Here is a 14,316-nt window from a genome sequence, read left to right as displayed (position 1 = left end):
TGGCTTTCCATGTCGCATGTTCGCTTTTAGTGCTAGTTTTAATGTGAGCATCTACCCAGACACAGAAATGTGTGTACCCTGTGGGGGAATTCCCACTTGAGCTATTTGAACTTTTTTGGTACAATTGCAAGGTGTGCACCCTCCCTAGACCCCGAATAACAACATGTACCCACCCCAGACTCGGAAATGTGTTGTACTCGCCCCAGTCCCGGACCTAGAATTTCGGTATCCACTTACCCCAGTCTCCAAAAAGTGTTGGCAGCCTAGCTCGCCAGGTGGGGTTGATTGAGCCTGTACCCTCCCCCAACTTACCTAGTTTAAAGCCCTGTGAAGTAGGCGGGCTAGTCGGTGTCCCAGTCATAAGAACATAAGCAATGCCTCCGCTGGGTCAGAGCTGAGGTCCATCGTGCCCAGCAGTCCGCTCACGCGGCGGCCCAACATGTCCAGGACCTGTGCAGTAATCCTCTATCTATACCCCTCTACCCCCTTTTCCAGCAGGAAATTGTCCAATCCTTTCTTGAACCCCAGTACCGTACTCTGCCCTATTACGCTCTCTGGAAGCGCATTGGCTAAGGCTCTTAACATTTGCATCTCCTCTTCCTATAGGCTAAGGCTCTTTGCACCTGCATTGTGATGTCATAGAGCTTTATGGTTATAGAAACCTAGAAACATGATGGCAGAAAAAGGCCAAATGGTCCATCCACAGCATCCACTATCTCCTCCTCTCCCATAAGAACATAAGCAATGCCTCCGCTGGGTCAGACCTGAGGTCCATCGTGCCCAGCAGTCCGCTCACGCGGCGGCCCAACAGGTCCAGGACCTGTGCAGTAATCCTCTATCTATACCCCTCTACCCCCTTTTCCAGCAGGAAATTGTCCAATCCTTTCTTGAACCCCAGTACCGTACTCTGCCCTATTACGCTCTCTGGAAGCGCATTGGCTAAGGCTCTTAATATTTGCATCTCCTCTTCCTATAGGCTAAGGCTCTTTGCACTTGCATTGTGATGTCATAGAGCTTTATGGTTATAGAAACCTAGAAACATGATGGCAGATAAAGGCCAAATGGTCCATCCACAGCATCCACTATCTCCTCCTCTCCCATAAGAACATAAGCAATGCCTCCGCTGGGTCAGACCTGAGGTCCATCGTGCCCAGCAGTCCGCTCACGCGGCGGCCCAACAGGTCCAGGACCTGTGCAGTAATCCTCTATCTATACCCCTCTACCCCCTTTTCCAGCAGGAAATTGTCCAATCCTTTCTTGAACCCCAGTACCGTACTCTGCCCTATTATGCCCTCTAGAAGCGCATTCCAGGTGTCCACCACACGCTGGGTAAAGAACTTCCTAGCATTCGTTCTGAATCTGTCCCCTTTCAACTTTTCCGAATGCCCTCTTGTTCTTTTATTATTCGAAAGTTTGAAGAATCTGTCCCACGAATAATTAAAGAACAAGAGGGCATTCAGAAAAGTTGAAAGGGGACAGATACAAAACGGCAAATAATCTGCTTTTATATCTATCCAATGGAGGTTTAGGTGACCACAATGTACAGATATCTAATGAACCTGACTTTTTAGATAATATTTTTAGAAAACAGATAACCCGTACTTTCAAAAACTTTTGAGAACTCATTCCACAATCTATCTCCATGCACTTTCTCTTCATTAACATCTTTCCAAACAGTTAATGTCTGATTACCAGAAGCATTTTCAATTACCTTTCTATTCCAGGTTAGTGTTAAAATAAACAGTACGTTCATGGGAAACAAAAAATGAGCGTGAATCAAAAATTGAAGACGATGGTTAAATTACGCGATAAATGGAACAGTGCTAGCGAAATGCAGCATACGTACTCGTACATTGCCTGTTGGGTAGTTTGTCTATGCACAGTGCAACTCTCGGCCTTGACAGCCACAAGGTCAGAGACATGGACGCTCCATTGCAAGATCGAACAACGTGCAGTAGTGCGCTTTCTTTGAGCAGAGGGAGCGAAACCTGTGGAAATTCAATGAATATTGACTCGGGACGGACATAGCACCATGACTCAACAAAAGGTTTATGAGTGGGCAAAAAGGTTTAAAGCAGGAAGAGGGAACGACAAAGGTGGTTGTGGTCACCCGTCAACGTCATGCACACAAGAGCACATTGATAGGGGCGGATGCCTTGATTAGAGAAGATCGACGGATAACGGTGTCTCAACTGGCTGCAAATTTGCATATCGGCTATGGATCTGCATGTGCCATAATGCTTGATGATTTGGGATGCAGGAAAGTCTGCACAAGATGAGTTCCCAACAGCTTACTGATCTGCACGAGCAACGGCGTGTGGAGGTTGTGACCAGTTCCTGGGGTGGCATAAAGAAGATCCGAGTATTTTGGAGAGAACTATCACTGGTGATGAGAGACATGGTTGCATCACTGCGACCCGGAGAGCAAAAGATAAAGCATGAATGAAGTAAAGGAAGCGGCAGCTGAAAACCTCTTTCTTCTCTGCAGGAATACAGAAGCTAATTGAACGATACAACAAATGCGTTGTCTTGCATGGGGACTATGTGGAAAAGTGATATGTTCAATTGCTCACAGTTACTTCTGTTAAATGTATTTTGCCTTTACTTTTTGATTTACCCTTGTAGATAGGAGGTACACAAGTACTGTTTCTCTGCGTTCTGCTGCAGAATCAGCCTGATTGGGATTCCAAAGCAGCATCCAACTACTTGTAAGATCAGGACAGGCAGGCAATCAAAAGGTATCAAGCCATGGAAAGCTGGTCTGATCCAGGCATTATTCTCATTCTGACAGAGCTGAATAGGAGCAAAGATAAGGACACCTTAATCTGCAGTGCCACCGTCTGTCCTTGTTATCTTCCAGGGTATGAGAAAGCCAGAGTTGGGTATGAGGAGATTCACTTCCTTTCCATCTCGTAAAGATAGCAACAGTATTCAGGTGTTTTTTTAATTTTTATTTTCTTCTGGCTGTTTGTGGGGGGGACTCTAGAATCAATAAATCTCCTAAACTAAGGTTTCTGATTGTCCGTGGGGTGTCAAAGTCCCTCCTCGAGGGCCGCAAACCAGTCGGCTTTTCAGGATTTCCCAATGAATATGCATGAGATCTATTAGCATACAATGAAAGGCAGTGCATGCAAATAGATCTCATGCATATTCATTGGGAAATCCTGAAACCCGACTGGATTGTGGACCTCCAGGAGGGACTTTTGACACCTGTGATGTACTGTGTCATTCAATTTGGCTTATTTTTGCTGGTATATCAGAATGGATTCTCAGAGCATGCAGGCCAGACCATGTAGTGGTATAGGGATGGCTTTAATATATCTGCTCCTTTGACTGCTGTTATTTTCTGATTGTTCTGATTTTTTGTCTATTTGTTTACTGAAGAAACTGAAAGCGCCGTATTTTATTTGCTATGTGAATATTGTAGGTACCGATGGCTTTCCAGGTCAACCTGGCCTGCCTGGTGCTAGTGGTCTGAAAGGCGCTAAAGGTGAACTTGGCATACAGGGTATTCCGGGATCTTTTGATCCAGGGATGCTGGGATCGAAAGGAGAAAAAGGAGAACCCGGTGAACCAGGTGAGCTGACCTGTTTGGCTTTGCAATAACTTTTCTTTTCTCGCAAAGGATTAACTGACAGACACATAATTGGGGCTTTTGACTCTAGAGGTTTATAAACTGCAGGATAGATACTCAATCAGGCAGGAGAGGCTGGATGGCTGCAAATAGTCATTAGCACTTAACTGGATAGTGCATTGAATATCACCACTAGTTGACCACTGAATTTTAGTTGCGGTTTCAGCAGTGAAACCAATCCAAAATATGGGTTCAGGTTTCAGCTGAAAATGCAAGCGCATTTTTGGATGAGATCTAACCCCATCCCCCTGCCCCATGATCATTCTCTGCCCTGCACTGTCCCTCCACCTCACTATCACTCTCCACCCAGCATCTAATCTAATCCTTAGGTTTGTATACCGCATCTTCTCCACGTTCGTAGAGCTCGGCACAGTTTACAGGAGATGAGATAGGAAGGAACTACAATAAAGGGTTAGAGGTCGAAGTATGAAGAATATTTAGAGGACTTGGGATGCCAGATATGAAGAGTTTTTTTGAGGACTTGGGATACCAAAGTTGGAGAGAGGCTTACATTTTTGAGAAAAGTCAGGTTTTCAGATGTTTGCGGAAAACTTGGAGAGAGTTCAAGTTCCGAAGAGGGGAGGTAAGGTTGTTCCAGAGCTCAGTGATTTTGAAGGGGAGGGAGGTCCCTTGTTTTCCTATATGGGAAATGCCTTTTAGCGAGGGGAAGGATATTTTTAATTTGTGGGAGGGTCTGGTGGTATTAGGGTTTGAGGAATTCCAAGAAAGAGGGATAAAGGGAGGGAGGATACCGTGTAGGATTTTGAAGCTAGACAGGCGCATCTCCCACTACCAGCCAAAGGCCCTCCCTGGGCCTACCTTCAAATCTCATTTTGGTCTAGTGGGTCTTCAGGGGAAGAGCGATCCCTAGTTATTCTTGCCCCCATGGGTAGCCAAAATGGATGCTGAGATGTCCTGTGGAAGCCTCGAGACTACTGCGGGTGGTCCCAGTAGCCATTATGAGATTGGAAAGGCATAAGCAGGAGCAACTAGAGACTGGTCTTGCTTATGCTGCTTCCATTCCCAAGATGGCTGCAAGGACCTCCTGCAGAAGTCTTGTGAGGCTGCCATGGAAAGTCCAGGCAGCCATTATGGTTGAGGAGCTGGTGCGGCAAGAATGACTGGGGATTGCTCTTGTCCTGAAGATCAACTAGACCACGCCAGGTTTAAAGTTAGGCCCAGGGAGAGCCGTTAGGTGGTGGGAGAAAAGGAGGGGGGTCCTGAGAGTGATTGCTGGCGGATGGGGGCGATTGTGGTAGGAGCTGGGGCATGGGCCGTGAAGAGTGATCACGGGAGGGGATTCGGTTTCAGCCAAAACTGGAAACTGCAAATTTCAGTTGCTTGTTTAGTTTCGATTGGAACCGAGAATCCCAGTTTTGGTCAGCCTCTATCGACCATTGCTTAACCAGTTAGGATAGGGGTGGTCCAGAGGTGGAGTTTGGGTAGAGTTGCAACTTAGTAACATAGTAAATGACGGCAGATAAAGACCTGAACGGTCCATTCAGTCTGCCCATAAGTTATACCCATTAAAAAAACTTAGCTGCTTAGTATTGATAATCAGCTAATCAGCAAAAAAGGCTGTCCTAATTTTATGTGCCAAGTTAACTGGGCACAGGGCTGACTATTGGTTGGTGTCCAGTTATTTATTTATTTAAAAACTTAATATACCGCCTGGAGTCATAGTGGTTTCCAAATAAACATACACAAAGCAAAAACAATACAAAATATTCTTCAAAACATCAACGCATATGAAAATCAAATTTGCAAAGCCTTCAATATCATATTTAAAAGAATGATACAGAAATGGCCAAACAACTTTAGGAAAGACGGATCAAAAACATGTGTCTAAAAACCGGCTTGGTTTTCAACATCTTCTTGAAGCTGTCATGATTTTATTTGCCCAGTAAGCTTGTTCCAAGATGATACTCCGGCAATGGAAAACATTTGGAGTTCAGCGGCCACATATCTTACGTTATCAACCGTCAACGCTACCAATTTAATTTTCCCCTCAGATTGTAGCGCCCTTGGAGGTTTATAAATCTCCCCTAGAGATTGAAACCATCGGCAGCCAGTGTAAGCTTTTCAATGTGGGGGTTATATGGGCTGTCCTCGTTACCCCACTAATCACCCTAGCTCAGGGTTGTCAAAGTCCCTCCTCGAGGGCCGCAATCCAGTCGGGTTGTCAGGATTTCCCCAATGAATATGCATGAGATCTACTAGCATACAATGAAAGCAGTGCATGCAAATAGATCTCAGGCATATTCATTGGGGAAATCCTGAAAACCCGACTGGATTGCAGTCCTCGAGGAGGGACTTTGACACCCCTGCCCTATAGCCATTCTCTTATCTTTACCCCTTCCTCCCATCATTTATCTCCCACTCTAAAAATGAAACTTCCAAAACTTGACCCAACTCTTGATGTAAACCGTATAGATTCCTTACAAACACTTGCGGTAAATAAGACACCCATATTGCATTGTAAATATAGGTGCACAATTATAGAGTTATTCTCTTTACCTGTAGCCCAGGGGTGTCAAAGACCCTCCTCGAGGGCCGCAGTTCAGTCGGGTTTTCAGGATTTCCCCAGTGAATATGCATGAGATCTATTAGCATACAATGAAAGCAGTGCATGCAAATAGATCTCATGCATATTCATTGGGAAAATCCTGAATACCCGACTGGATTGCGGCCCTCAAGGAGGGACTTTGACACCCCTGCCCTAGCTACAAAATCCATAAGCACGTGCAGAACCTTCAGTTTCATTTTAGGCAAACTCATAAACAAGGAATTATAGTTAACTTCTGGGTCAGCACACATACCTGGATATTCAGTGGCAGGAGCTGCATATGCCCTGGCATTGAATCTTCAGGCTTAATTCAGCCCTGATGATAGTCTCCCTACATTTTAGTGTGTTCCAGCAACATCGTTTGTCCAACAAAATATTATTCTGCAAATACATTTTCTTGAGTTCTCGTTGATTTTCTTTCAAGGTGACCCTGGACTGAATGGCCAGAAAGGCAGTCCAGGTCTTCCCGGAATCCAAGGTTCACAAGGTCAAAATGGACTCCCTGGTTCATCAGGACTTCCAGGTACGAAGGGGGGGAGTACTAGTAAATGAGAATGTGGAAGCCCCACACTATTGAAAACTGATGCCCAGGTTCTTGAGGGGGTTTATTAGCGAACGATATACTTCTGTCCCTTGCTGCTTCTGAGTTTCAGTCCCTCATGCGTTTCTTTTCGCATTCTATGTGTCTGTGCTTACCTGTTCTGACTGTATATCAACATAGGCGTTGCACGATGATAAACTTGACAGGAGTGGCTTTGATTCAGTTTTCTCTGGTGATGTCACGTTTACTTTTTAGGCCCCAAAGGAGATTCGGGCTTCCCTGGACAGCCAGGTCTACGAGGTCCTTCAGGACAGAAGGGGAGCATGGGAGAGATGGGGTTCCCTGGTGAGCTTTTCGTTTCAAAATCAGTTCTGCATTAATCAGTTATTGTAAATACTCGTGACACTGAGGTAGCTTGTACATTTGAGCAACTTCTTGCTGCTTCATTTTCGTAAAGATATGAACCAAATCCAATAAACAGTATTGTCCATAACTTGTTGACTTGTATTTCTGCATATCCAACTGGATTGATTTGCCAACCACAATATTTTAAAGTTGCGTCTGGAAAATGTGTTGCCTTCCTCTGTATTTGAGCACTTCTGGCTCCCATGTCACACTGGTAGAACTTTCAGGGCTATTTGTGAAGTGATGGAAATAACAAACTAATACGATACCGTGGCTCTCAGTTGGGGCCCCTTGTGGGTTTCATCTGCAGATCTCTTTGGTCCGCCATTTTTATTTAACCCTTTGATGTTGAGGCCTGTACTTCCTCTAGGACCAAATAAGCTGAAAAATCAATACATATGGCCCCAGTGCTTTCACAGAGAGGGGCGCCAGTGGGGCAGGGTGCTCTTGATGTAGGGGACAAGTCGTCAAAGGAAGTTGGCTCGGAGCACCGTGATCCCTTGAGCCGGTCCTGCTTAATGCACTTTAGTAAAAGGCCCCCAAATCAGTGCTTCTCAGCACTCTTTTGGCTGCACACCTAGCTGGTCAGGTTTTCAGGCTTACCACTGTGAATGTGTATAAGATAGGGGGAAACTTGACCGGCTAGGTGTGCCTCAGAAAAGGGTTGAAAAGAATGGCCATGAGTGACTTAGAAATTGTTTTGTGCCTTCTGGAGACTGTCATGGAGGGAACCTTTGCCTACAGGCTGAAACCTTATTCTGTCTCTCGGACAGGTTCTCCCGGAAGTAAAGGGTCGTCAGGTATATCGGGACGACCTGGACAGCCAGGATCTCCTGGACATCCTGGATTTAAAGGAGAAAAGGGAGAACCGGGCCTTCAAAGCTATGGTGAACAAGGTCCACCGGGGCCTAAGGTAATTTGCATCTGTTTAAGTATGCTTTATTTCGGCTTGCCATTTAACATTTCCAAATCTTAATAAACTTGAAATGGTAATATCAATACGATTCTTATTTACCGCTATATCCTGACTAGGGTTCAATGCGGTTCATAAGGAAAAAGGAAGCCAGATAATCATGTCAATAAATAAAAATCACTTCAGATTTTAAGCTTTAAATAAATTGCAGGAATGTAGGAAGATCGCTCCTGCCCCGCATCACCGCTGGACCACCAGGTAAGGTCCCAGTGTGGGTCAGAGTCGGCCCAAAAGTTATTCGTGAATTTTCCTTATTCGCAGGCCGGCTCCTGCCCCTAACTCCCGCGAATACATAGGGGGGGAATGTACATCCAGCACAACTACCGTATTTTCACGTAGATAACGCGCACCCGTGTAAAACGCGCACACGGGTATAGCGCGCGGGGAACACAAATCTATGTTAAAAAAATTTAATATAGCGCGCACACGCGTATACCGCGCATGCTAAATCCTCCTCCCGCCTACTCCGAACCGGCATCCTCCCCCCCGCTCGCTTACCCGTGGTTTTACAACTTTTTTTTTTCAATCCGATCCGGCATCCCCCCTACGAACCGGCATCCTCCCCCGCTCGCTTACCTGGGTTTTACAAACTTTTTTTTTTTCAATCCGATTGCATCCCCCCCTGCGAACCGGCATCCTCCCGCCCCCCCCCCCCGCTCGTGTCATCCCCCCTCCCCCGCGATCCTACATCCCTCCCAGCACCGCAAAACATGTCTTACCCAATTGGGCACCGGCACCAGCACCAATGCACAGGATGTGCCAGTGCCCGAAGATCCTCCCTCGTTGGTTTGGGTTGGTTTGGGCTGGGCTGGGCTGGGCTGGGCGGTGCGGTGCAGGAGAGATAATCTCGGAGAGAGCGAGACCAGAAGGCTTTGAGCATGCGCAAATGCTCAAAGCCTAGTCCATCCCGGCGCAGGAAGAAGGAGGATCTCTCCTGCACCGCCCAGCCCAGCCCAGCCCAAATCAACGAGGGAGGATCTTCGGGCACTGGCACTGGCACTGGCACATCCTGTGCATTGGTGCTGGTGCCGGTGCCCAATCGGGTAAGACATGTTTTGCGGTGCTGGGAGGGATGTAGGATCGCGGGGGAAGGGGGGTGACGCGAGTGGTGGGGAGGATGCCGGTTCGCAGGGGGGATGCCGATCGGATTGAAAAAAAAAAGTTGTAAAACGCACTCACACGTATAACGCGCACGGTTATGCACGGTTTGTAAAATTGTGTATAACGCGCGTGTTATATGCGTGAAAATACGGTAATGTGGACTTAGAGGGTTTAGACATAAGCCCTTCAGTTACAGTACAGAGAATCCATGATTGCTGTAGTCCATGTTGTCTTGGGGGATGATGCCTCCCAGTGGGTTAGTTTTGCACATACCATGATAGGAATGAACCTCATTCTTAAGTCAGGGTATGGGGAGTATAATCTCCGTCTCTCAGTATTACTGCCAGTACTCGCCATAAAACTTGCACCGTGCCAAAGGGAACTATTTTTCTGGCGTTCATACGATGTAACGTGCATTGAGGGGCATTTCTGATAGGCCGTCTGGGCCTGACTTTGTACATTTTTAGAAAAACATCCAAAAACCGGGTGGAGAAAATGTCCATTTTCAAATCTGCAAGACAACTTATTTTTTAGTTGTTGTTGTTTTGAAAATGGCCTACCTAGACATTTTGTCCAGCTAAATGTCTATTTTTTAAGCCGTTATAAAAAAAAAACCCCTGTTCAAACTAAGAACATCCAAAACAAACCATTTGCATGTAGGAGGGGCCACACAGACGTGCCAGCAGAGCACTGGGGGCACTCTAGGTAGCACTGCTGTGAACTTCACATTAAGGGTGCCAGGTACACATCTCACCATAACCCCTATACATTATATGGTGAGCCCCACAAAAATCTCCCAAAATCTACAGTACCCACTTGTCTACCACTCCAGCAGTCCTTACTCAAAACTTACCTATTCAGCAAACAAGACCCTTAACCGTCCTCCCCTTCCTGCAATAACTCCTGGCCCCTCGCTCTGCTCTTCTCCTCCTTCATGATAGCTTCTATCTTCCCTTTCTTCTACCCTCTTTCTTCTTCATCTGTCAAGTTCGGTTAAATTTGTTGTAAATCTGATAAATTGTTGTAAATCGGCATGTCAACGCGGATCCTAATCTAATTGATGTGAACCGCCTAGAACTTGCTGGGTATGGCGGTTTATAAGAATAAAATTATTATTATTATGCCTGCAGGTATCGCCTATATGGCAGTACACTGGTTTATTTGTGGGTTTTGGTGGGTTCTCACTTTCCACCACAAGTGTACTAGTTAGGGTGGCATATGGGCCTGGATCCCCTTCTCTGCAGTCTACTGCACTGCCCACCAGGCTACTCCAGAGGCCTGCTTGAGCTCTACTAGGACTTGCATCTGCACCTGTCATGGAGATAGATATGTACTATTTCATGCAGATATTTGGGGAGTGGAAGGGGGTCAGTGACCACTGAGGACGTGTGTGGGGGCCATATTTTCATCAGTTTGGGTACCTTTTTGGATCTTATTTGTTTTCAAAACAGATCTAGCCCAAATTGTGCCCTAGATGTTTTGTAAAATGTCCACGTCCCATCCAAAACACGCCTCTAACATAGCATGCCCCCTTAAGATTTAGACGCACTGGAGACAAAATGACCAGAATGGCAGGTAAAATGTCAGTTTTGAAAATTCCCTTGTAGATGTTTTAAACTAAACTAAACTAAACCTTAAGTTTATATACCGCATCATCTCCACGGAAGTAGAGCTCGGCACGGTTTACAAGAACTTAAAAATGAGAAAGGGTAGGAAAAGGTTTACATAAGTTTGTAAATCGAGCGGAAAAGTAAGGGAAAAGAAATGACATGTTAGAGAAGAGCCAGGTTTTTAGTTGCTTGCGGAATAAATGGAGGGAGCTCAGGTTCCGCAGCGGGATAGTAAGGTCATTCCAGAGACCTGTGATTTTCCCAGTTTACCTGCGTGGAGAATACCATGTAGGGAGGGGAAGGATAGTTTTAATTTATGGGCGGTCCTGGTGGAGTTAGGGCATGAGGAGTTGAAGGAAAGTGGGATTAGGGAAGGAAGGATGCCGTGAATAATCTTAAAAGCCAGGCAAGAGCATTTGAATTGGACTCTGGAAATCACTGGGAGCCAATGAAGAATTGGCCAGGAGTGGGGAGACGTGGTCAGATTTACGTTTTGCAAAAATCAGCTTGGCTGCCGTGTTCTGAATAAGCTGGAGTCTTTGGAGGCTTTGGTTAGTAAGACTTCAAAGTGCCGGTTTATGCCATCGTTTGGACATCTGTCTTTTTTTGAAAATGAACTCCATAGGCAACCTATCTAGGTGTGTTTGGAAATTATTTTTGATCAAGCCTGTGGCACCCAACATGGTGGGGGAAAATCTTTCTGCTGCATTTTCTTGGTCTCAGACTGTTGGTATTTCAGGATCTTCTCTCGCTCCATGTAATTCACAGAGTAATCGCTTGGAACTGACACCTCTATGATTAATGCTGTTCTGGTGATTTTCTCTTTTACCGCTATGTCCAGTTTAAACCATCTGTGTGCGTCAAAACACTTCAACTATATTTTGATTTATGTATCTTAATTTCTATTTATTCCAGGGTGATCCAGGCCAAAGTGGATTCCCAGGAATTCCAGGGATTAAAGGAACACCCGGCAGCCCAGGTGTGCCTGGTTTACCAGGTGGCCCAGGTCAAAAGGGAGACTCTGGCATTCCTGGATTCCCAGGTAACCTTTGGTTTTGACATGAGGAGTTTTTGGTCTCTTCAAGACTTTGGTCTCATCGGATCATTTATTTGCTTAGAAAAGTATATTATAGATGCTGGCACTGTCATAGTAATATAGGGAATTTGGATCAACTGTTATAATATTGTCCTTAGATACTTAATTTCTGGAACTCAATTTGGGGACAAATCAATTATATTCTTGAATCAGCAATTCCCTTGAAACCTATGAAGCCATAATTTGTGGTACGCTTTTACACGTCAAGCCTTCTTTGGATAAATATAAAAGCCGTCTTTTTTTGATCAGGACGGGAATAGCTATTCAAATGATTACACATAATTGGAAGAACTACGACAGACTGAATTAAACATTGGTGAGGCCCGAATTTAGTGCAGGAAGAGGCGGGCGGAGCATACCGCGAGTGATTTCCTTCACTCGCCGGTGCTCCGGCTGCTCTCTCCTGCCGCTGCGGCTGTCCTCTCCTGCCCGGTCATTCGCGGTCGGAAAATCCGGGAATGACCGGGACCGCGAACAGCGAATGACTGGGGGTAACACAGTATTACACTGTCAAAGTTTAAAAATCAATAAAAATTTAAAAAAGAAAAGTATATCATGCAATAAAAATAACAAACCGTGTTCTCCAACTTCACCAAAGACTGCTAAAAATATCAATTACTTAATAACCCTTGCGAGTTCTACCACTGACCAAAAAATATCATACCAAGAGCAGCAAACTTCATTGTTTGTGGATGCCTCCATGTAATATATGAGGGGAGAAATTTGAATTTGACATTGTCACTTTACAGCATCGTGTTATGGAGAAATAGCAGTAACCTCTTCAGACTGGTCAACGATCTATACAACATAGAAACCTGCACAAACCTACACGAAGAATCCACCTTAACCGCCAACACCCTTGCCGACTTCTTCAATACCAAGATCTAAAAATTAAGAACAACACTACCCGCCAGCACCAACCCCCTCGAGCTCTTCCCCATCCTCACAGACATGAATCTATCAAACCCAGATCCTGGAGCCAGAGTCGACCTTAGTTGGAAACAATTCGCATCAACCGATTGGCAAACCTTCAACACTTACTACAACAAGTATACTCACTCCTACTGCCATCTGGACACATGCCCTCCAAATATCATGAAAACTGCCCCCCCCCCCCCATTTTAAAGCAAAAATGTTGACATGGGTTAATCACCTACTATCCAAAGGAAACTTCCCATCGGAGCAAGGTCATATTATGATTACCCCAATTTTAAAAAACGAGAAAGAATCACCTAACTCCCCTTCTAATTATAGGCCGATCGCCAGCATCCCCCTATTTACCAAAATAGCGGAAGGGTTGGTAAAGGCGGAACTTTCCGCATACCTTGAAAAATTCAACATTCTATGTGACAACCAATCAGGATTTCGTGCAGACCACAGCACTGAAACCATCATAGCCTCCCTTCTCGACCACCTCCACACGCTCTTCAGTCAGGGCTCAAGTGCCCTGATCATACAATTCGACCTGAGCAGTGCTTTTGACCTGGTCGACCACACCATTCTCCTTGAATGCCTAGCTCACATTGGCATCTCAGACCAGGTCCTCAATTGGTTCCAGGGGTTCCTACAAAATAGATCATACAAGGTACTCAAGAATAACTCATTCTCTTACTGCTGGGACAACACCTGTGGGGTCCCGCAGGGCTCCCCCTTATCCCCCATCCTTTTCAACATATACCTAGCCTCCCTAGGTAAACTCTTACACAACCTAAATCTCAAATTCTTCATTTATGCAGACGATATCACAATAGCCATCCCACTAACCAACTTCTCACAAAAACTACTCGACCACATCACAAACATTCTCAACCAGATAGAACTCTGGATGCTATCATTCAGACTGAAATTAAACCCTGACAAAACAAAATTTTTCCTAGCCTCCCCCAAAGATAAAATCAAGGAAACCACAATTCAACTAAAAGGAGTGACCTTCTCCCTCGATCCGACCATTAAAATTCTGGGAGTCACGCTGGACAAAAACCTATCCCTAAATAACCATACTGACCTCATCGTTAGGAAAAGCTTCTCGGTACTTTGGAAACTTCGCACTATAAAAAAATACTTCAATGACACTGCATTCCGCCTACTTGTACAATCCTCCATCCTCAGCATTCTCGACTACTGCAATATCATCTTCCTCAACGCCACAAAGAAAACTACCAAGAGACTAAAAATAATCCAAAATACCGCAGTGCGCCTCATCTTTGGCCTAAAAAAATGGGAACATGTCACCCCTTTCTATCACCAACTACACTGGCTACCATTTGAATCTAGAGTTCTTTTTAAATTTGCATGCTTCTGTTACAAATCGATTAATGGCTCTTCTCCAAGTTACATAAATACCCACTTTAACCTTTATCGCAATAACAGGACATCACGCAGAATTCAAC

The 14,316-nt window shown here is 45.2% G+C and overlaps 1 protein-coding gene across 5 annotated transcripts in view; it reads left to right on the top strand.

Annotated features, from left to right (window-relative positions):
• The window catches only part of COL4A5 (collagen type IV alpha 5 chain), a 294,489-nt gene that overhangs the window by 217,619 nt on the left and 62,554 nt on the right, over positions 1–14,316 (top strand). For all 5 annotated transcript variants that reach the window (XM_033947291.1, XM_033947290.1, XM_033947293.1 and 2 more), the window contains 5 exons: positions 3,428–3,577; positions 6,625–6,723; positions 6,997–7,086; positions 7,920–8,059; positions 11,746–11,872. In XM_033947291.1, coding sequence (XP_033803182.1) covers positions 3,428–3,577; positions 6,625–6,723; positions 6,997–7,086; positions 7,920–8,059; positions 11,746–11,872 — 606 coding nt within the window. The remainder of the gene's footprint in view (positions 1–3,427; positions 3,578–6,624; positions 6,724–6,996; positions 7,087–7,919; positions 8,060–11,745; positions 11,873–14,316) is intronic.

Source organism: Geotrypetes seraphini, chromosome 5 (assembly GCF_902459505.1).
Source record: "Geotrypetes seraphini chromosome 5, aGeoSer1.1, whole genome shotgun sequence".
NCBI classification, from domain to species: Eukaryota; Metazoa; Chordata; class Amphibia; order Gymnophiona; family Dermophiidae; genus Geotrypetes; species Geotrypetes seraphini.
This window is presented reverse-complemented; position numbering and strand designations above follow the sequence as displayed.